Consider the following 22,370-nt stretch of genomic DNA (forward strand, 5'->3'; position numbering starts at 1 on the left):
CCTCTGTGGTCACATGGCATTCTTTTTGTACCCTCTCCCCAGTTTGTGAGGACATCTGCCATTGGACTCAGGACCTGTCCTAATCCAGAGTGACATCTTTTTTTTTCCCCTTTGGTACCAGGGATTGAACCCAGGGGTGCTTAAACACTGAACCAGGTCCCCAGCTTTTTTTATGTATTTTTTTAAATTTTGAAACAGGGTCTCACTAAGTTGCTTAGGGCCTCGCTAAGTTGCTGAGGCTGGATTTGAACTTGGAATCTCCTGCCTCAGCCTCCTGAGTTGCAGGGATTACAGACATGCGTCACCATGTCTGGTAGAATAACCTCATCTTAACTTGATTACATCTGCACAGACCCTGTTTCCAGTAAGGTGCTTCAGAAGGCCTAGGGTGTAGCACTTAGCCACGTCATTGGAGGGAATATAGTTCAATCTACAACTGCTACTCATTAGCACCTTTCTCAAGTCAACTCAGAAGAACCTGTTTGTATCTTATAGCGAAAGAAAAGGACATCAGAGAGGTTAGGAGCCTTGCTCAGGGTGACCCAGTCAGGACCAGCTGAGAACTGGCTCTGGATCAGGCTGTGTGCCTCCAGAGCGCTTGCTGCTGCCCAGGCTCTGTGCCACCTCCCCTGGCAGGGTGTGGCTTAGATGTGGGCATGAAGCGGGAGGGCTGCAAGTGTGACCCTGCCAGCCCTGGTGCAAAGATGGTGTCCTGGTGGGAATTGCAGAGTGCCAGCCAGCCGCGCCTTTCCTACGCCGAGATGGCCGAGGATTACCCGCGGTACCCCGACATCCACGACCTGGACCTGACACTGCTGAATCCCCGGATGATCGTGGTGAGGGGGCTGTCCGTCGGGGCCTGCCCTGCCTGGAGCGACGCGTTGGCCTTCCAGGCTGTGAGTGACTCTTACTGTCTCTTCTGCAGGATGTCACCCCATACATGAACCCTTCACCGTTCACTGTGTCCCCCAACACCCACGTCTCCCAAGTCTTCAACCTGTTCAGGACAATGGGTCTGCGCCACTTGCCGGTGGTGAACGCAGTGGGAGAGGTGAGTCCTGGTGAGGGGGCGTGGGTGCCCCTGCCTCTGTGACTCCCAGGCTGGTGGCTCACTTCACAGAGAGGTTTCTCGGACCTCAGCAGCTCTCCCAAGGACCCCAAAGAATCCAAAGGAAAACCATGGATTATTGTTGAACCACAGGATGATAAATGTTCACCTGTGCATGGGATTGAATCCAGAATCTCACACATGCTAGGCAAGTGCTCTACCCCTCAGCACATTTCCAGTCCTCGTTATTTTTGAGACACCGTCTCCCTAGGTTGCCCAGGCTGACCTCCAACTTGTCACATCCTCGTGCCTCAGCCTCCAGTGTAGGGGAGGGTTGGCCAAGTTCTAGGGCCTTGGAACCTTTTTCCCTCCCTCTAGTGCAGATGAGCCTCTGCCCATGTGACCAGCAGATGGCACCAGCGTGTCACAGCCTGCCTCACTGCTGGCCAGGCCCGTGGGGGCACTTTGTGTTCCTCACATCCCCTCCTGGGATGGTGCTTGGTAGCATTTAATGAGAGACTTTCAAGCAAAATACTTGGAGAGTTTTAAAGATACCACACCTCGTAATTATTGCCACAAGTTCTTCTGTTACTTCTTTTTAGAACTTCATTTTTTTCTTATTGTACAGTTATTGTAATTTCATTTTAGAAAAAGAAGGAAAACAGATGATCAAAAAAAACCAAAACCAAGCCCTCATCCCTGCAGCAGCATCACCATGACAACACACAGCCCTTCAGTTTTTCTGCAAGACTAGAGGGAGGTTATGTGTTAAGTCTTGGTGAAAGTGGAGTCGCTGGTCATCCGTACAGTAGCCTGATCTGTCACTCAGTATTTTCCAGGGCAGAAACCATCCACCTGTGTATGGTGTTACTCTTTTTGTCAGGACTGAGGGTTGAACCGAGGGCCTCACACATGCTAAGCAAGTGCTCAGTCACTGGGCCACATCCCAGCCTGCTTTATTTTATTTGAGAGAGGGTCTCACTAAGTTGCCCAGGCTGGTCTTAAACTTGTAATTCTCCCGCCTCAGCTTCCTGAGTCACTGGGATCACAGCTTGCACGGTGCCTTGATGGTGCTGTAGTGTGGCTGTCCCATTCTGTGTCCTCTCTGTTGGATATTCAGTAAGTCTCGCTACAGCAGTCCTCCCCCTTGGAGCTTTCAGGATATGTGGCCAAATTGCCCTCCAGGGACGATGCTGGAGGAGGGCATGCTCCGAGCCAGTCCCGCAGGTTTCATTACAGGGGATGAGCTGTGTTTCTTGAAAGGTAACTGCTAATTCCATTAACTAGTTCCAGCAGAGTTTTCAGTGACTTTGGGATACTCACTATTAGTGACATGGGGCACGGCTGTAAGGGATCATGAAAAATGGGTCCTGTAGGTACATCTGCAAGGCGGTGATTACATAGTGTAGCAGGGGCCTTGGGCTCAGGAGCCATCCAGGTCCCTGCCTCTTGCACATGCCAGTGAAGCAGGCAGGCACGGTGGGAACTGACAGGGCTCTGGCCCGTGCCCTGGTCAGGACATACCAGCCTAGCTGCAGCTGGATGGTAGAGTAGCTCTTAGCCTCTGAGGGGCCTGGGCTTCGTCCCCAGCACCAGAAAGCAATACATGCACTAAATGAAGACTGACCAGTTCAGACGTTAGCTGGCCCAGCCAAAACCCTCTTTGGAGCTACTTTAGTCCCCTGAGTTCGTGAGGCCTGGTTAGCTGCCTGTATTTTTTTTACATAGGAAGCCTGTGAAGTGGCTGTTCTGATCCTCTCCTGTCTGGCCCTGCACTGTCCAGGCACTGATTCTGTCTCCTCCTATGTCCTGTGACAGACACACTGGGCAGCTGTGCTGGCCGTGGGTTTCCTCCTGCAGGTGACATGGGTCTTTCTCCTTGTCCTAGATCGTCGGCATCATCACACGGCACAACCTGACCTACGAGTTTCTGCAGGCCCGCCTGCGGCAGCACTACCAGACCCTCTGACACCTGCCTACAGCCACCACCAGCCCCCTCGCTCACACTCGGGCTGCCACAGCCGGCCGGGGCTGTTCCAGGGCACAGGGTTCCCAGTCACCCACCTGCTCAGAACCTGGCCTTGTGGAACGCTTTGCTGGTCAGAGATCCTGGGGATGATGTTGAACCCTAAGAGTTGGACTTTCCTAACTTCCTCAGCCAGTTCCTTCCTCTTTCCTGCTCCCTGTGTCCCTGCCTGTGTTGGCACAGGCCTGCCTCGGCCCCTGAGAGATCCGTGACTGGAGGTGGAAGGTGGAAGTCAGGTTGGACCCCGAGGGGTCACTTGGAGCAGTTTCCTGCCCCACATTGCTTTCCTGGAGAGCCCAGGAAGAGAGCCCGGCCTTAACCCTTCTGGGAGGGACTTGGGCCAAGAGCACACTGAAGATGCCAATTGCAAAATCAGGTTCATTGCTAAGTTTAGGAATTGGGCACCAAGAAATTTCCCCATGTTCAAGAGGCCACCTTTGTTGGGACTCGTCACCTGATGTTTTCTGCAGTCATCTTAAGAGAGCCCTGTGCTCCTCAGGAATGAGCAGGCGCTTCTGCTCTCGCCCCTGTGGCTTGACTCTCCCGAGAACCACCGCCCTCTGGGAGCACAGAGCCTTGCCATCCCACCACATCTGCAGACGCTGAATCCAGCCACAGGGGCAGACTGACACCACCCTGTCTCTCCATTTACAAATTGCTCCAGGCCTCCCCGGTCACATTTGTCCCCCGATCCGTCCCCGATCCTTTCATCTTCATAGTTGACTAGACTTTCTGAATTTTTATCTCCATCTTCCCGGTGTGACAGCCCCAGCCCAAACCAGGGCTCCCCAGACAAAATGTCTTCCTGGAGCCCTGGGGAGGTGACAAGTCCAGCCTGAGCCGCAGTCACGCAGACGTACCTGTGCGGAGAAAGCAGGTGGCTTCTTGCAAGGGGGGATCTCCCCTTCACGGTCCCCTCACTCCCCTGCTGCCAGCCTCCCCACCCTGCTGAGGGGCTCAGAGATAGGAGTCCCAGCAGGTTCTGCTGCCCTGCAGCGGTGGGGCTTCCGGCCTGCAGGTGCCTGAAGGCTTCAGCGGTGACCAGGGGAAGTGCCCCACCCGGCTGCTCTGCCTGCAGGTTCTTCCTCCGGGCTCTCAGTCCTTTCTGAACAGACTCTCGAAGTGAGCATCTGGGTAGGGGTGTTGGCACCTCTTCCTTCAGCTTCCAGGTGTCTTTCAGCATCTGGGTCCCCTCAGGTGTCCCTCTAGCACCTGTTCTTTGGGACTCCAGATGACATTCGTTTGCAGTTCGTGTTTTTTAAACCATGAAAGTATCTGAGGGCATCAGTGTCCCAGGCCTGGCTTCCTGCGGCGAGGGCATGGAGTCACTTCTGGCTTGGCCAGGCTGGGTCTCACGTCCAGCACATCCTAGAGAATTATTCCGTGTGTACGAGTGGCTTCAGGGTCTTTTTCAACTGACCATGGCCTGTGGCCCTCTTGTCTCCCGTCTGCTTATCCTGTTGACCAAAATGATGCTACGTCTCCGTTTTGCAGCTTCTTTGGACGCACTGACTTGTGCACTGGGCAATACTCCCAGCGACTGGTTCAGGAGCTCAGAGCGCTTTTCATCTGGCTGGGACCTCGTCCTGTGCTGTCCAGAGCTTGACCACATTGTTTCTTCCTCTAAGAACCAGTTTTATTAAGCAGGTGGCCTGAGATGGGAGGATGAAGTCACCGCCTATTGGAGGACCCTCGCCCCTTCTCCCTGCCGCACATGGAGAGCCCTGGCTCAGGGCTGGGCTGCCCTGGTGCAGTTGTTGGACTTCATCCCTGTGCACACCGAGTTGTTCGTAGGTCAGTTTTACCCAGAATTAGGGAGTAGGGTGCAAGCGCCTCCCTCGCCCTGAGCCAGCCGAGGGCACTGAGGAGGCCCCGCGCCCAGGCTCCCTAAAAGCGTGTGGCCTCCTGTGCTCCTCCGTCTGCACCTGCCCTCCCAGAGAAACCCAAAGATGACAACTTCTCCACTCGTGACCAATAATCATAAGCCTTGCTCCTTCGATTTCCACGCAGTAGAAACCAGTGCCCTCGGCACCTCACTGTTAACCAGCCCTGTCACCCACCTCGCCCAGAGCTCTGGCACCTGGATAGAGCATCCGCAGAGGGCGTTGGGTCACTAGAGGGGCTCTTCTTGTTTCACCTCTGGTATGGTGTTTGGGGCTCCCCAGTGAGGCAATCGGGGCAACAGGTCTCCAGTCCGAACTGGGAATTTTGCCCATTTGGGGATCTCTACCCACAACCTGTTTAACAGCTCCTGGCTGGAATGGACTCTTGCTTGGCCCAGATGACAGCATGACAGTTCTGATGCAGGATTGTGTGCTGACACGTCCCCAGTGACAAAGAGGCTTCAGGAAAGGCCACTTGGCCCTCAGTATCGCTGTGCAGTGCTGCCTCAGCCCCTGCTGACCTTGGGCGCCCCCAGCCGCCTCCTCTGTTTGCACTGTTGGTTTACAAGGTAACGTTAGCTAATTCCACTGTGTATATAAATTGTATTTTTTTTAATTTGTAAAATTCTATTTTTATTTGAATTTTCGGAACTCGGAAGTTCTCATGGTAACTGTAACATGTCAGAATAAAACGTCTGCCTGTCTCCTTTAGCCTTGGCTCCGTGGTGTTCTTTCTTTCCAGGGGTACCTAGCTTTGAGTCGATTCTCTCTCTTTCTAAAAGGCCAGTATGTCAGTGTGGGCAGGCGACCTCAGCCGTGCAGCTCCTGTGGCTGCCCAGCAGCCTCATCGCCCACGGCGGGCCGCTCCCCTGGCTCGGTCAGCCGCTGCCTCAGTAAGCAGGAGCTTGTTCCCCTGGGCCCTGTGCACATCACCAGGACACTGCCGTCTCCCTCACGTGAACACCAGTCCACCCGGGAACTCATCTCTTCCTTCTGTGAAAATCCTGTTCTCTGGCAGCGGCTGCTGCACCAACAAGGAACAGGACCGCCATCAGGGAACGTCAGGGAACGGGGTCTCCTGCCAGCCTCGTGTTTAGGGACTTGTGCACACAGACTCCCCAGCATCCACCCAGAGGAGCGACGTCAGCTCGGCGTCGGTGGTGACCGTCCACCCAGAGGGACGACGTCAGCTGGGCGTCGGTGGTGACCGTCCACCCAGAGGGACGACGTCAGCTCGGCGTCGGTGGATGTCACCCCCGTCCTGCTCTCAGTAACCTTGCTTTTCTTTTTGCAAGAACTCTCTCCACATCCTGCCTCAAGTCACCCTGCCACCAAAGCCTGCCCCGTCTGGCCCCTGCACCTGTCCCCATGCTCCCTCCAAGTTCCAGAGACTTCCTGCCGTGTGTGTCACTTTGGGTCAGTTCCAGTCAGCGAGAGCCCCTCACTGGGCGGCACCTCTGGAGGGTACTACCCTCTCCCTCCAGAGTCGAGCTTGGAGAGCACTTGGCTCCGCCTCTCCTGTTTGTCCTCGCAGGTCACTCCATGCCTCTTGGTTCTCTGCCCTTCCATATCTGAAGTCCAAAAAAGGAGAATTTTGGACCCGATTAGGTCTTCCCTCAACTTTGGCTCTTGCGCTGCTCACGGTGGGCCTCCCCTGGCCTCCACCAGGGGCCCATTGGCTTGGTTTCCTCTTCCCAGTTTCTGTACAGGACCAAGACAACTTGGCCACCAGTCAAGGAGCATTGAAATGGGAGTGCTGCAGGCGTTCCCCTCTGGGCGCTCAGTCACAGCTTACGGTCACAGTCAGTCCCTGCATAATGGTCACAAAAGGCCTTTGTACAAAGACTCAGGCCTACTGGCACATGGTGTCAGGGAAGAAGTGGCCTCTGCAGTGAGCCTCAAGGGTGAGTAGCACATGCTTGGGAGGACCTGGCAGCAGGCAGCCCGGCTTGGGGGAACAGCAGAAATAAGCCCAGAGAGGCAAGCGTGTGGGTGAGGGGGCGTCGGAGTATCAGACTGCAGAGGAGGGTGGGTGGCTGGGGGGACAGGTGTGCAGCCAGGAGGAGCACCCTCCCTGTTTTGGGTGAACTTGTGTCAAGACCCTTTTCAGATGTAGATACAGAAACACTGCATTTTCCCCAGTAGCTTCCACCCTGGGACCATCTAGAAGTCCAGGCACCTTGGGCCTGAACAGAGAAAGATGGTGGCTGTTTTTCAAATGCTGGGGTAGTTCACAAAAGGCACACAAACCCACAGCCTCTCCGCATGGCAGACCTGTCTTCACTTTGCTCAGCTGTTAAACCCAGCGCTCAGCCAACTCCGCCAAACTAGAAGTGCAATTTGCTTGATTGCAGCAGCTAACTCTTAAATGAATCAGAGGAAACTTAGCCAATAGCCTCGCTCCCTAAATGTGCCCTAAACAAAACAAAAACTGTGTAACCCATAAGCACGAGGAACGTAAATATTGTCTGTTGAGGACAGCTTCATTAGCTGTAGCCAGGAAATAAAGTGGAGATGTTTGTGAATTTTCTCTTTAATAAACAATGAATGAATCTGGAGAAAATTAAAGGAAGTGCCCTTTCAGTCTTAAGGCTTTCAGGCTTTTCGGGTTCTGGGGCTGAGGCTGTTGAAAAGGCAGAGCAAGTCGGGAGCTGAAGTTTGAGGTCCCCACTGCTCACCAAAAGTAAGGAGGGTCAAAGAGGAAGAAAGAAATAGCATTCTTATCTCTGACGAAGGGTAAAGGGTGGAGGACGGGGCTCAGTCTTTCTCCCTAAAACAAAGAAATCACAACCCCGGCGCTTGGCTTCTGTCCATGGTGCTGAACTTTATTGGTTGCGCAAGGCTTTCAGTAGCAGTGGGGTTGACCGGGATGCGTGGGGTGGGAGCGGCAGTAGCCACGGCTAAACCACTTGATGTATATTTAGCATCAAGTGTGAGAAATGTCGACAGGAAGTTTGATCTCCAACAGGGTGCTCATCACAACTCAATGGCAATGAGATGAGACCAAACTTGGGGAGAGACCCCCCCAGGACGAGGGTCTCCTGCAGTCCGCCTGGGGCCTGGCTGCTTTTCCTCCCTGGCTGTTATCTTCGGTACTACAAAGAGAAAAACATGGCGGCTTGTTGACTTGGCACTCCTGGAGGGTCAGCTTCATAGGACAGTGTCAAACCTCTTAACTTGACCTCTGGGCAGCCACTTCTCCCCCGCACCCCCTCCAGCCTGATGACCTCTAAGTTTCATAGAGCTCAGAGGAGCAATCCTTGTCAATGTCACTTGGACATTGATGGTGTCACTGCAGGATCCTGTAGTTCCAGGGGGAACATGAATTGCCAATTAAGCAGATCAAAGATGATTTGACCCCCTATTTTAATTTTTCAATGTTGTGGTAGTAACTTTTTTAAAAAGCATTTTTTCAGCAGGCTGCAGCTAAGTGTGATGACATTGTTCTGAGACTTATGGGGCACCCCCAAATTGGGGCAGAAGTCTCAGAAGGAATCCTCTCCACCCTGGTCCCCTTCCTGCAGATGTCCCCTGCTATGTTCCTTCAGAGAATTTCAAGGGCAACACGGCCACCATTTTCTTTCCGCCCTGCTCCCAGCCCCAGTTCCTCTTACCCGAAAGCTGTTGCAGCCCAGTCCACTCTGGGCTCCAATCCTGTCCATCCTGCCCCCAAAGCAGCTGGACCTCCGCAGGCTCCGCGGGGCGGCCAGCAGGGCCCTCAGCTTGCTTTTCAAGAGGGCAGATCGATCAGAGGAGTCCCAGGGGCCCCGGCCCAGGGCAGCCCCCTCTCTCTGGGCTGGGTTGACCTCCCCGGTCCAGGAAGGCACATCGGGGAGGGGGCTGAGAGCTGCCCCTGGTTCATCATTCTGCTCGCTCAGGACTTGCGGGGGCACAACCTCATCTTCTAAAGGCATCTTCTCCTCCAAGTGGTCTAGCAAATTCTTCACAAAAGGAAAATACAAGGGGAGGGAGAGGTCTCATTGACTTGGGGAGCATCAGAAAGAATGGGCCCAGGACCAGAGAGCCCCCTGACTCCAGGCTGCAACCCCCTCCTGGCCCTACCTTGAACTCCACCAGGTCCGTGCTGGACAAGGCACTGTACACAGGGTTAGCTCCCATTTGGCCTGGAAGCTGGAACACCAGGAAGAGGAGGAGGCCCACGGTGATGGTGGAGAAGGAGCCCATGCTGGCAGTGGAAAAGGAGCAATCAGGAGCTTGCTGCGTCTTCTCTCTTCTCTCTGGCTTCCCTTTCTTGGCCTTCATCCGTCACTGTCTCCTGGCTGCCCAGCGCCTTCTGTTTTTATAGCCCCCTCGCTGTCTGAGCACGCAGGAGGGATAGAACCTCCCCATTCTGTCACTTGCAGCGATAAAGTGGCGGAGTGAGGAACCAGCCGAAGATGCCCTTTTAAAGTTATCAGTTCAGCAGAGCTTGTCACAGCCCCTGAGCCTTGAGCAGCTCCAGCAGCCCCCCCAGATCCTCAGCTGCATGAGCCACATTCTTGCTGATTGGCCTCAAGAGGCCCCCACTTCAAAGGTGTGAGAAGAGCAAAAAGGAGTCCTTGGTTATCTTACCGCCGGCCCGGCCTGGGATTCTTTCTCCTCAGCAACGGGACCCACGCAGGGAAGCAGAGGGTGACTGACGGCTGGCCAGTGCCCAACTCCCCCTGTCTGTTTGTGGCTCAGCTGTCAGGGGCTCCAAATAAGGGCGGGAGAGGAGGCGGTGGCAGGCGGCCAGAGGCTGGGGCCCAGGGAGTGCAGTTGCTCCAGCTGGCTCCACACCTGATTCATCGGCTCGTGGGCGGGTAGACCTCTGGCTGCGGACCGGTGCCCTCTCCCTGGGCGTCCTTCTCAGGGGTCAGGTGAAAAGGAGTAATTTTTGGAGTATTAGGTCACCTGAGAAGCAAACGGGATGAAGTTTCTAAGAATTCAAGCTCAGTGGGGGGAGCACACCTGTCCTCTCGGGAGCTGCTCCTCCCTCACGCACCCCCAGCGCCCCTCCCAGGTGTGAGGGGGCCCGGCCTGGAGGAGGCTCCATTTCCATCTCCACCTTGCTGCTCACAGGAACTCGGACTGTTTGAAGCAGGAGAGCAGCCACAGCGAGCAGGCCCACTCAGTGAGACCCGGTCTCTAAATAAAATACAAAATAGGACTGGGGATGTGGCTCAGTGGTCCAGTGCCCCTGAGTTCAATCCCTAGTACCCCCTCCCCCATCAAAAAAAGCGAAGAAAATTGAAAGCCAGCCCCTCCCACATCTCAGAGCAGTTGTGGAGGTCAGAGGAGATGCTTTGAAGCAGCGGGCTGGTCGAGGTGGTGGCCTCGAACCATCACATGCTGAGGGCCGCGGGCGACCACCTCATTTTCAAGCCCCCCCCGGAGGTGGGTATTATTGTTCCCATTTACAGAGGGACAAAATTTCGGCACAGAAGCCCAGGGCTGACAAGTTTTCACGTTCTCACCGCGCTGTGCCCTGCGGGAGAATTCCCTGAGGATGCCTAGAGCAGAGCCCCACCTCCCCTGCCCTGCAGCTGTGTGCTTGATGCTCTCTCCTTTCTGACCGTCACAAGGAAAGGGCCACATCCGATCACATGACCAACATCCCACCCGCCTGTGCCTTCGACTACTGGGAAGCTCTGGATTTGCGTGTCGAATGACCAGGTTCACCCTGGCCAGGTCCACCTGCAGCTGTGCTGATCCCTTGGTTGTCCAGAAGGAGAAGCCGTTAGGCAGCCATGAGGCAGGACATCAGGACAGTAAATGGCCAGAGGTCACAAGAGAAGCCCGAGGGGATAGTATTCTAAGATGGAAGGAAACAGGGACCTCTTCAGCCATCTTGAGGGTTTGGGCGTCTTGAAATCTGAAATTGGTGCAATTCTGAGTAGGAGATGTGTGGCCAAAAATCCATCCCGATGCGCCCCTGGAATGTGCTCACAGCTTAATTACTCTGCACAGGGTTATTATTAGCAAAAGGGATTCAGCATACAGCCAGCCGCGCTGGGGGACTCAGGCTCCTTGCTGCGTGCGTCACACAGTGCATTTCCTGGAGATGCTCTTTGAGACAGGCCTTTGATGCAGGTGGAGACTTCCAGAAAGAAAGGCACTATGGCAATGGCTTGCCCTCTGAGAGACAAGGCGCCCCTCTCCTGAACCATGTCCGAGGCCCCTAGGTGGCCCCAGGAGAGCAGAGGTCTGGAAAGTAAGCGTCTGGAAAGAGAATTTCAGAATTCACCCACCTTCCTTTATCAAAGTCAATTTTCTTCTTCCAGAGAAACTGGAATGGGACATGAGCATCATTTGCCGAGTTTCTTCTATTATCCGGGGTTTTTACTGGGGAGGGAAAGAACAAGGAAAAGGATATTCCACTGGGCTGTCCCTAAGGCATTTTGTAGAACCAGAATTTTCTCCTACATCACCAGAGCCAGGTGAGACCCAGTCCTCACCAGCATCCCCCCAAATTCTAATGCAGCCTTGATTTGAACCTGAAGTGGGAAATACGTTGACACAAAGTTCCTCTTCACACCCCTGTCCCTGCTCAACTTCAGGGGGTCTGTGGGAAGACACTAGTACCTCATAGGCTATCGGGAGGCGACCTTAGGAGTGAGAGGAAGAAGAGCTACAGGCACAGAGGGTCAGGCCCATTGCCACCCTGCCGCCCCTCCAGCTGGAAGGTCAGAGCTGGGCCTTCCTTTACTCCGGAAAGAGTTTGTCTCCATCAAATAGTGGAAGGAACGTGGCCAGTGGGTACAGAATCCAGAATCTGGGTCTCTCTAGTTCCTGGCCTGGAGTTTGGTTTCGCGGTTCTCCCTGGGAATGCCGTGTGCTGCTGCAGGGAATCTTCAGGTCCCAGCAATGCCACACACGTGCAGAACTGGCAGGAGAACCCATCACATTGGTGACCTGATTCTGTAAGACTGCAGTGGTGTAAGGCAGAAGCCCCACTTGGGAGAAACCGGCAGGGCACTGTTGCACATCTAGGAGTGGACATTACTCACTTTAAAACCAACGTTCTGTTTCTTTGGTACAATATGGAGGACACCAGGGGCTGAAAGTTAGGGACAGATTCCCTGGAAAATAAAGCCCAATGCAAAAGTTCACTTGCTGAAGCTTTGTGGGGGTACCAACCCCAGGGGAAGCAGAGTGAGGTGGAAAGGGAAGTGAGGTAATGTATCAGTTAACCATTGTTGCAGTAACAAGCAGGCCCAAACCCTGGCAGCTTAGAGCGACCCACCTACTAACTGATGCTCAATGGTTGTGGATCAGGATGAGAACCCACTTGGCTGGTGCCTCTAGCTCAAGGTCTCACAGGCCACAATGAAGATGTTTCTGGGGCTGTGGGCATTGCCAGGCCTGCCTGGGGGAGGATCTGCTGTCAGGTCTGAGATCCACAGGTCCTTGCTGCCTGGCTGCTGGCTGGAGATGTCAGTTCCTTACCCTGTGGGAAGTCCAAAGAGAAGTAACGGGACTTCCTTCAGGAGAGAGAGGAGAAGCTTGGAAGCCAAAGCCCAGGGTGGCTTCATCACAGAAGGCCTCTGGCACAGCCCCAGGGCCTGGGAACCAGGGGCAGAGGTCTGTGGGAACCATCTAAAGCTGCCCACACAGGCAGGGAAGAAGGGAGAGCAAACACAAGCTGGCATGTGACACAGCCAACCACGGGGGGTGGTCACACTGGGCTCCTGCCGAGTTCACAGAGAACAGCTCCCCAGCGTCAGGAGAGCACCGGAGGCTGGCGCTGCCCCAGTCTCCCGGGACTGCACCACAAACGGTGGGCTTCAAGGGACAGGAACGTGTGGCCCACAGTTCTGGAGGTTGGAGGTCGGAAATTGGGTGTTGCCAGGCCCTGCTCCCTGTGAAACCCGTAAGGAAGTCCTTTCTTCCTCCTCTCCTCTTCTCCGTTCTGGTGGCCGTCCCTGGAAGTCCTCGGCTTGTGGCTATGGCCCTCCAGTCTGGCTGCCTCCCCGCCGGTGTCCCTGCACGTCCTCGATGAGGACACCAGTCGTGCTGTCTCAGGAGTCCGGCCTCCACCAGTGTGACCTCTTATTAACTAATTACTCCATAAGGACCCTATTTTCAAATGAGGTCACATTCTGAGGGCCTGGGGGTTAGGAGTTCTGTATTTGGGGGGCACGCTTCACCCCTTGGTGAGCACTTATCTGTAGAGTTTTCCCAGCTTCTGTCTCTCACTGGCCAAAGTGCCACCCCAAGGCTCAGTTCCTTCCGGCCGCGGCTGTGGACCAGACTCCAGGTCCTCTCATGGCTTGTGGGACAAGCTGTGCTTGCCAGGTGGTGCCGCGTATGTGGGCATTTTGTATGGGTTCAGGGTGCAGCTGCCCACGGTGAGCACCACGTCCACCTTGGTCACAGCTGCATTGGGAGGTGCTGGCCGGCCCAGCAGGTGAGGCGGCTTCGGGACACTGTCCCAGCACAGGCCTGAGTGGGCACACGCCAATCTTTAGATAATATCTTCTGAACAACTTAATCAATGCGTTTGCCTTCAGTGCCTCCTCTACCCAGGTCCCCCAAATACACCGAATGCCCCCGATTGTACCTTGCCTGCCCAGGGGACCCCACAGAGAGAGGGAGTCACCCTCTGGCTGAAACACAGAGGTTCTGCAGAGAGAAACGAAGGGGCGCCCAAAGTGGACGGGCCTGGTAGGAAGCTGGGGGGACAGCCAGCGTGGACGGGACGTGGAGCTCACAAGCAGGAGACGTCCAAGGACGGAACCAGGGGGCGTGGTGCCTGCCAGGGTGGTCTGGCCAGGGAACAGAGTGGAGGCAGATTCCAAGGGCGGGAGTCGTCCCGGGAGGGGCCTGAAGAAGGTTTAATCGCTTGGGCACGTCTTAGTGTGGGTTCTCCTGAACTTGGGACAAGGATTCAAACATAAATGGCTTGTTTTGGAAACAGTCCCTGGAAACGCCAGCAGGAGCGTGGAGCGGTGGCACAGGAAGAGTAGGCCATCAGAGACCACATAAGCAACCGTGGGCAGGGGGTGACCGCCCCTCCCTACGGAGAGCACTGAACCTGGGAAACCTGAGTCCCCGTGAGCGGAGGGAGCTGGGCCTTAAAGGCCAAGGGCAGCCAGCCGCTCCAGCTCAGGGCAGCTCCCCAGCATTTCCCGTCTGCTCCAGGGCAGCCAGGTATGCCCCTGGCGCAGAGGCCGTCCTCAGGTGGAGGCATGCAGGGCCGCTGTTGGAAGCAGGGCCAGTGGGCCCGAGCGGCGAGGCCAGGCTGCAGGTTGGGCAGGGATGGGGCAGGAGCCAGGCTCCCAGGGCAGATACAGGCTGCATTTTTAGGTCACCCAGCTGTGTGGGGCTGACCCCTGACCCCAGGGGGGAAGTGGGTCACTTCGTGGACTAGGACTGATCCTCTAAGACAAGGCAGTGGGTGGACAATTCTAGAGAGAGGACAGAAGGCTGAGCCGAAGCAGGAAGGAAGACCAATGGCCGAGCTCACACAGTGGCTCAGACCTGGACCTGCAGTGTCTTCCCCCGCCAGGAGCCTTTCTCAGCAGGGTCAGAGCTGCCCCAGGGAGGACAGGAAAGGACACGGGGCCTTTCAGGAGTGTCCCAGGTGCCAGAGGCGGTGGAGCCAGCCTGTCATCCCAGTGGCTCAGGAGGCTGAGGCAGAAGGACCACAAGTTCAAAGCCAGCCTCAGCAATTGACGAGACACTAAGCAACCTCGTGAGACCTTGTCTCGAAATAAAATATAAAAAAGGGCTGGGCCACTCCTGGTCATATACCCAAAGGACTTAAAATCAGCATACTACAGTGACACGGCCACATCAATGTGTATGGCAGCTCAATTCACAATAGCTAAGCCAGGCAACCAGCCTAGGTACCCTTCGACATATGAATGGATAAAGAAAACATGCTATGTATGCACAAAGGAATATTACTCAGTCATAAAGAAAAAAGGAACTATGGCATTTGCAGGTAAATGGATGGAACTGGAGACTATCATGCTAAGTGAAATAAGCCAGTCCTAAAACACCAAAGGCCGAATGTTCTTTCTGATAAGCAAATACTAACTCAAAATAAGATGTGGGGGGCAGATACCAGAAGTTCATTGGATTAGACAAATGGGAATGAAGGGAAGGGAGGGGGAAAGGAATGAGATACACTTTCCTATGTTCATATATGAACACACGACCAGTGTAACTCCACATCACGTACAACCACAAGAACAGGAAATTATACTCCGTGTATGATATACAAAATACATTCTGCCATGATGTATAACTAAAAAGAACAAAGAAAACATTTTTTAAAAAGAGGGGGTGGGGATGTGACTCAGTGGTTAAGTGCCTCTGGATTCAATCCTCAGCACCAGGAAAAAAAAAAAAAAAGAAAGAAAGAAAAGGAAATGGGCTGGGGTTGTGACACCTGGCACGTGTGGGGCACTGGGTTCCATCCTCAGCACCACATGTAAACAAATCAAATAAAGGTATCATGTCCACCTACAACCAAAAAAATATATTAAAAAAAGAAAGAAAGAAAAAGAAGGAAGGAAGGAAGGGAGGGAGGAAGTGTCCCAGGTGCAGCAGCTGGCATGAGATGAGGCCTCTGGCCACTGCCATCCTGACTCTGCAACCTCAACCCTGGAGGCCCAGCCCAGCGGGTCCCCTCTCCCCAAAATGTCTTCTGAAGCTGTGGACTAAATCTCACTGGGCCTGTTTTCACCAACACTTCCTTCTGGAAGGAATCAGTGATAAGTGTCTGTGAAGAAAGATTCTTTGGCAGATTGGTGACAGGTTGGCTGGGGAGGTTACGGTGTGGTACGGCTACAAGGGGTACACCAGGGCGGGCAGGGTCTATTCTATTTTTTTTTTTTTTTTTTAAGTACTACAGATGGAGCCCAGGAGTGCTTTACTCCAGTCCTTTAAAACAAATTTTTGGAATACCATTCCACTAAGTTGCTCAGGACCTCGCTAAGTTGCTGAGGCTGGCCTTGAACTTGTGATCCTCCTGCCTCAGCCTCCAGAGTCTCTGGGATTACAGGCATGCACTACGGGAGGGCTGGTTTTAAAGGACATGCACAGTGATGCTGTCTGCCACACCATCTGCAGAGGAACCAATGAGACAGACGTCCCTCTGCTGGGTATACCAGGCTGCCCACTACCCAGGCCCCAGCAGTCACACTTGACTACTGCACAAGTACCCTGGGATCTTCTTTCCTGGACCTTTGCTTGGGGAAAAGACCCAAGTAACAGGATATAGGATATGTGCAGGTTCCACCATCTGAGCCCCACTTATGGTTGAGCTGACTTGCCTGGAAGCACTCTGAACTTCCACCTGTGTTTGGGGAGGAGTGTGTCCTCATCACTGAGCAGAGGAGCCAGCTGCCAGCAGGTTGTGTCCCCAAGTGCTGAACTGAACAATGCCAATAGGAGGACACTCCGTCCCACCAGCAAGCCCAACTCACTGCTCGGGAAAGGCTGGGCAGGACAGGGGTTAGGAGCCAGGTGGAGGCCTGGCTCTGCCACTTACTAGCCACCTAGTCCTAAGCAAGAGTCATGACTTCTCCGAGGCCTGGTCTCCCCATCTGTAGAACAAGGGGCAGTAAGAGTTCTTTGCAGAATTGTAAGGACTGCCACAGCTGTGGGACTCCAGCTGCTTCATGATAAGACCGTCATACATGTTCCAACCACTCTTCACCCTCCTGGGTCAGAAGTATTAGACAAAGACAGCTCACAGTTCCCTTTATATATGTACGTATGTGCATATGTATGTATGTATTGGTACTAGGGTTTTACCCAGAGGTGCTCTGCCACTGAGCTATATCCCAACCCTTTCTGTTTTTTATTTTGAGGCAGGGTCTCACTGAGTTGCTGAGACTGGCCTCTTAATCCTCCTGCCTCAGCCTTCCTAGTTGCTGGGATTACAAGCATGCACCACGGCACCCTGCTAACTCAACAGTTTCTTGGAAAATAAGCTGCTCCTAAAACTTCATTTTAAAACAAACTAAAAAAAAAAAAATCTTAATTGAGCTGAGTGTGGTGGCGTGCACCTGTAATCCCAGTGACTCAGGAGGCTGAGGCAGGAGGATCACAAGTTCGAGGCCAGTCTCAGCAACTTAGCAAGGCCCTAAGCAACTTTGCAAGATACTAAGTCAAAAAATAAAAAATAGAAAAGGCTGGGGATATGGCAAAGCACCCCAGGTTCAATCCCCAGTACAAAACATAAACATTGTAATTGACCTCACCAGATCTCCACAACCTCTTGTGCACTCTGGTTTGAAATGAGAAATGACATGAAGACACACCTCCTGGTCCCCTCTTGCAGATGAGCACAGCAGAAGGGCGAGACTTCAAGAGCACAGCTCAAGGCCAGGCGTGTGGGAGCCAGAGCACACAGGCTTGGCAGTCAGCCAGGACGCCACCAGCAGCCAGCACCTGCACTCAGTGGCTGCAGACTCTCGGGTAGGATGCTTCGTCTTTCTGGGTCTCAGTTTTCTCATCTAGAAAACGGGTCTCATCTTGCAGCTGAGCTCAGATCATAGAGGACAGGGTTTGGCAGCATGGTCTGGGACCCCTGGAATGCAGGATGTGGGAAGGGGACCCTATCTAAGACACACAATAGGATCTGCGGGTTGTCCCCTTGTCTCTCTCTGGGGTGGAGAGGATGTGACAGTTCAGCCCCAGGAAAAGGGCACCCAAAAAGCTCAGCCCTAGTCAGAAACTTGTTAATTTGTGTTTTGGGGTTTGTTTATTTGTTTGCACTGGGGACTGAACCCAGGGGTACTTCACCGCCACATCCCCAGCCCTTTTTTGTTTTCTTTGGAGACAGGGTCTCATTAAGTTGCTAAGGCTGGCCTCAAATCTTCCATCCTCCCTTCTCAGTCTCCTGAGTCTCTGGGATTACAGGCGTGCGCTAGAGCACCCTCGTTAGGGATTTTGAAGGCTCCTTGCCAGGATGACATCAGGAAGCTGAGGTTTAGGGCAGGGTGGAGGGCTCACCCCATGGAGTGCAAGTGAGCAGCATTCACACACACACACATACACACACACACACACACACACACACACACACACTGCCCCATCTCTAACGCTTTGGTTGGAGCTTCTGGAAAGAGCGATCACCAGGGAGACTGAATACTGATGGATTCCAGGCAAGGGAAGACAGGGAGACAAGGGTGGTGACTCATGCCCTGCGTCTCTGCTCCCAGCGAAGGGAGTGTCCACTCTGAAAAGCAGCTTCTGCAGAGCGTCTTGCAGGCACGAGGTGTCACAGACATTCAGAGCATTAACAACCCTGAAGGGAAAGCGAGCCCCGTCCACTGGCCCAGCCGCGCCTCCCACCCACCCCCAGGACCCCTCTGGAACCTTCGGAAAACACTGGTGTTGCAATCTCCCCGCTCCCCCACAAAACAAAGGCTTGTTTCAAAAGAAAGAGGTATAACGTTGACTTTATTTCACTGTGGAAAGTTTGTGCTCAGAGGTAAGAAACCATCTTATAGAAAACGACTGAATAAATAAATAAATAAATAAGTAGAAATAAATAGCAATCACTTCAAAGAGAGTCCCAGGGCCGGGGAGAGAGCCCCTCCGGAATCAGAAGCTGATGTCCACAGTCAGGGCTTCCTCCTAATGCCGCCTCAGCACTGTGGGGAGAAGAGACAGGATAAAGATGAACTTGGGGGGAAACTGAGGCAGGAGTTGAGCTTCCCTTGCTATGGCCGCCCCCACCCTCTGGTCCTCCACTGATCTTGATGTTTGAGACTCTGGAATAATCTGCCTCTCTGGGCCTCAGTTTCCTCCTCTGTAAAGTGGGGTTACCCTGGTGATCCTGTCCTCTGCCTTTGAGGTCCCAGGCCATTCCAGAGAAGCCGGGAGATTTCTGGCTTCAGACTCTTTCTGGGGCTGCCAGGCAAGGAACACATTCCACCTTCTGGAGAGTCTGCCCCGTTTGACAAGAGGCAGGAAGAGGGTGGGAGGAGGTGGGGATTCACTGGGCATGTAATGAATGAAGTCCCCACTTAGCATTTCCAGAAAGGCACCCCTTGACCCTGAAGACTGTAGGAGGAGATGTCCTGGGGCCCTAGACAACAGAGCCACAGGGACTCTAATGGTGGCAGGCATAGGAATGTGGGAGGGTGGACACTAGCCGGCCGGGGTGGCAAGGCGGGGGCTCACCATTGCAGCCCAGGCGGCTGAAGGAGCCGATCCGGTCCAGCTTCTGCCCGAAGCACCCCGAGTCACGCATTATCTTGGTAGTGCGAAGTCCCCGCAGACTCTGGAGGGCATTGTCTCTGGGCCCAGGGATACCCTTGGGGGCAGCCTTCCCAGCCTCCCAGGCTTCTGTGGGGACCGGGTCCTGCTGGAGCGGCTCCAGGGTCGCCTGCTTGGCCGGCGTCTCTGACACCTTGTCCTGCAGGTGGTCCAGCAGCTCCTGTGTGGAGGAAGCCTGAGGCTCAGGACCCCACACCCGGGCTCCCTGCCCTGGCTCCCAGTCTTGCTGCTGTCTGAGTCTCCTGTCGCTAATTCCAAGTGAAGGGAAGGCCTTGGGATGACAGGTGGGAACCCTTTAAATGCTGCCTGCAGCTCTAGTCCCTCAGCCCGCTTACCTGTATCCCAGAGAGTTCTGAAGCCTGGCCAGGGCTGCTCAGCGGGCGGCAGTGACCTCCGGGCAGCAACAGGTTCAGGAAAAGGATGAGCAGAGTTACCCGGGACAGCACCGTCTGCGGGTCCATGTCTCTGGGGTGGTGGGCTGGGGCTGCGGCTGCTTGTGTCCAAGTTCACAGCCGCTCTCCTGGATCCTCCCGGAACAAGGCCTTTTATCCTGGTGCAGGGTGTCCGACCAGCCCTTCCCCTGTGTGTGTGTGGGGGGGGTTATCTCTGATTTATCAGCCACATTCCGGCCCGCTGAGCTCAGGGCCTGAGAATGCGCCCCTCTGCGCCTGTGAGGAGCTCGGGGCGGGGGAGTGGGAAGCAGGCCTTGTATAGAAATGGGCTGGGCCGGGGCGGGAGCCTGCGGGGGACAGCTTCCTCCCTTGCAAAAATCTAGGGGCCTTAACACGCCACCGCTGGAAACTGGCAGGGAGAACCCAAGGCCCGCTGCGAGCGTGGGGCGCACAGTGACTCAGAGAGAAGAGCCCCAGCCAACGCCCACCAGCCGCAGCGGGCGAGTTCCCCTCACACCCTGCAGGAGGCTGGGGCCGCTGTCCGTGGTGCTGATCGCGCCAAGGAAAGTGGGCGCAAGCTCTCAAGATCTGCCCTCTCCAACCAGATTTCCAGAGCAGAGAGACCTGTGCAGGGTGGGGTGCAGGACATCTCTGAGACCCCACCCGGCTCACACCCCCAACCCTGGGAGCCTGTCAGCACTGGGATGCTGACTCTCCAATGTCAACTGATTAACAGCCTGAGTATGACAAGGAGCTTTTGGAATGCCGGCCCTTCTTCCACACCTTAATGGGCAGAGCTGATTTGGTTGGAATTTTGAGAGCAGAGCCCAGAGGTGAAGTCACGCAGGAATGCCTTCTATGACATCTCCTCCAGGTGCCAACGTCACCTCCTCCCCACCAAGCTGATGCAAGATGGAGAGGGCCGACTGGAAAGATGATAATCTATTTGGTGGAATGTCCGAGGTGTGCCCCTCCCAGGGCAGTTGTGTTAATAAGCAGCAGGGTGGGGAGGGGTGTCTAGAATAGGAGATGGGTATGGCCAGATGGGAAAGGGACCACAAGAAGCTGGGACATTCCGGGCATGATGGTGCGTGCCTATAATCCCAGCAATGCAGGAGGCTGAGACAGGAGGCTCACCACCAGTTAGAGGCCAGCTTCAGCAACTTAGTGAGACCCTGTCTGAAAATAAAAAATGGGGGCTCTGAATATAACTCTGTGGTAAAGTGCCCCCAGGTTAAATCTCTAGTTTAAAAAACAAAACAAAACTGTGATTGATAAACAAATCCCAGCTTAAAAGAATTGCTTCTTGATGGATGTAGTGGCGCACACCTGTAATCCCAGCAACTCGGGAGGCTGAGACAGGAGGATTGCAAGTTCAAGGCCAGTAGAGACCTTGTCTTAAAGTGAAAAAAAAAAAAAAAGTAAAAAGAAGTCTTAAAATAAAAAGGGCTAGGGATGTGGCTCAGTGGTAAAGTGCCCTTGGGTTCAATTCCTCATACCAAACCAAACCAAAACAGCGCTTTCAGGTACAGAATGAGAAAAGCGTTCTTCTTATTCCTCACTTTTCAGACGAGGAAACTGAGCTCAGTTGAATTAAACTACTTTCTAACGGTCACACAATCCGTGGTGGAATGCCTGCATATGAGGCAGTCTCAATCTAGACCTGAAAGTCTGAATTGCTGATGGGATGCTCACAAGGTGTTTTTGCTCAAAGAAAGCTTAGCTGAATCTACTGTCATCTACAGAGATTCAGTAAGCAGTGCCGTGGGGAGGGGTGATCCTGGTGGCTGTGCGTGCAGGGGAAGAATGGAAAGTGTCCTAAGCTGGGCATTTTGCAGATGAAGATGGTGGATAGGGAACAATAGTTCAAAGGTACCAGCCCTGGAAGGTTCTGGGGGCCGGGCGGTGTGTGTGCGTGTGTGCACACGTTCAAGAAGACTATTCAAAGACCAAGGAAGGGGTGGGAGGGAACAGAACCCATCCGCGGGCAGAGCTGTGTCAGAGATTTGGGGTTGCTGGGGACACAGAGAGTCCCCTGTGCTGGGTTTCGGGAAGCAGAGGTTGGGAGTCAGGCAGCCCGTGAAGCAGCACAGCACCACTTCACAACCAGCTCTGCATCTGAGCTGAGCCTCACTTTGCTCCTTTGCAAAGTGGACAGATGCCTCTTCCTCGCAGGAACAAGAGGGAGAAAATGATGTCTGTGGAAGCCTATGGTAGGTAGGGTGGGAAGAACCAAAGAATCATAAATACACAAGAGATGGCAATCTTGCTGAGGGGACAGAGAAATTAAGTACTGAACACAAGGCCAGAGCATCTCTGTCCCCAGAGGAGGGGATTGTGGGAGAAGACCAGGGAAGACAGGCCAGGTTACATCCTCTAGTCTCCTCTCCAGGGAAGAACAACGTATTACCAACCAGTTCGCACACCAGATCAGGCTCGCACACATGACCTGAGTGCCTACTGTATACCATGCGCTTCCCACATCTATTCAACACAGCTAATCTTGCCATCTCTGTCATGACACAGAGACCAAGTTAGATGGTGCTTGTGGTAGGTGGGGTTCATCCAACTTCCAGGACCCTCAGGCCTTCCCCAAAGCCAGAAACCACCTGCAGAGGGGCTTTCAGCTGCGTCAGAGTTGTGACAGACATGCAGGTGTGTGTGTGTGTGAGAGAGAGAGACAGACAGACAGACAGACAGACAGAGACAGAGAATGTTGGGAGCTGGTTTGGAAACAAGCTGGTGTAAAGATCTTCTCTGCCCTTGAAGGGATTCTCTGGATTGGTGACGTAAGGGAA

General features: G+C 54.1%; 3 protein-coding genes across 7 annotated transcripts in view; 1 reads left to right on the forward strand and 2 right to left on the reverse strand.

Annotated features, from left to right (window-relative positions):
- The window catches only part of CLCN6 (chloride voltage-gated channel 6), a 29,120-nt gene extending 24,301 nt beyond the window's left edge, over window positions 1–4,819 (forward strand). For 3 of the 5 annotated variants that reach the window (XM_079103256.1, XM_079103257.1, XM_079103259.1), the window contains exons 21-23: window positions 729–836; window positions 926–1,051; window positions 2,937–3,858. In XM_079103256.1, the coding sequence (XP_078959382.1) occupies window positions 729–836; window positions 926–1,051; window positions 2,937–3,017 (315 nt within the window). In that variant the 3' untranslated portion in view covers window positions 3,018–3,858. Of the gene's footprint in view, window positions 1–728; window positions 837–925; window positions 1,052–2,936; window positions 3,859–4,721 lie in introns of those variants that run through there. The other 2 variants (XM_079103258.1, XM_079103260.1) reach the window with 2 other exon arrangements.
- Window positions 4,820–7,670: 2,851 nt separating this feature from the next.
- NPPA (natriuretic peptide A) lies at window positions 7,671–9,413 on the reverse strand. Its single transcript, XM_079129652.1, has 3 exons — window positions 9,020–9,413; window positions 8,572–8,898; window positions 7,671–8,052 (listed from the first exon to the last, which is right to left on the reverse strand). Exons 1-3 carry the CDS (start codon window positions 9,218–9,220, stop codon window positions 8,041–8,043), a joined length of 540 nt encoding a protein of 179 aa, XP_078985778.1. The 5' UTR covers window positions 9,221–9,413; the 3' UTR covers window positions 7,671–8,040.
- Window positions 9,414–18,352: 8,939 nt separating this feature from the next.
- NPPB (natriuretic peptide B) lies at window positions 18,353–19,669 on the reverse strand. The gene is made up of 3 exons (XM_079143719.1): window positions 19,516–19,669; window positions 19,085–19,340; window positions 18,353–18,552 (listed from the first exon to the last, which is right to left on the reverse strand). Exons 1-3 carry the CDS (start codon window positions 19,639–19,641, stop codon window positions 18,536–18,538), a joined length of 399 nt encoding a protein of 132 aa, XP_078999845.1. The 5' UTR covers window positions 19,642–19,669; the 3' UTR covers window positions 18,353–18,535.
- Between the last annotated feature and the right edge of the window lie 2,701 nt (window positions 19,670–22,370).

Source organism: Sciurus vulgaris (genome assembly GCF_902686455.1).
Source record: "Sciurus vulgaris genome assembly, chromosome: 1".
Taxonomy (NCBI): Eukaryota; Metazoa; Chordata; class Mammalia; order Rodentia; family Sciuridae; genus Sciurus; species Sciurus vulgaris.

Coding starts and splice junctions, on each gene's coding strand:
- NPPA (XM_079129652.1), bottom strand. CDS start 9,220: ATGAAGGCCAAGAAAGGGAAGCCAGAGAGAAGAGAGAAGACGCAGCAA. Junction 8,899..9,019: donor CGGACCTGGTGGAGTTCAAG/GTAGGGCCAGGA, acceptor CCTTTTGTGAAG/AATTTGCTAGACCACTTGGA.
- NPPB (XM_079143719.1), bottom strand. CDS start 19,641: ATGGACCCGCAGACGGTGCTGTCCCGGGTAACTCTGCTCATCCTTTTC. Junction 19,341..19,515: donor CAGAACTCTCTGGGATACAG/GTAAGCGGGCTG, acceptor TCCTCCACACAG/GAGCTGCTGGACCACCTGCA.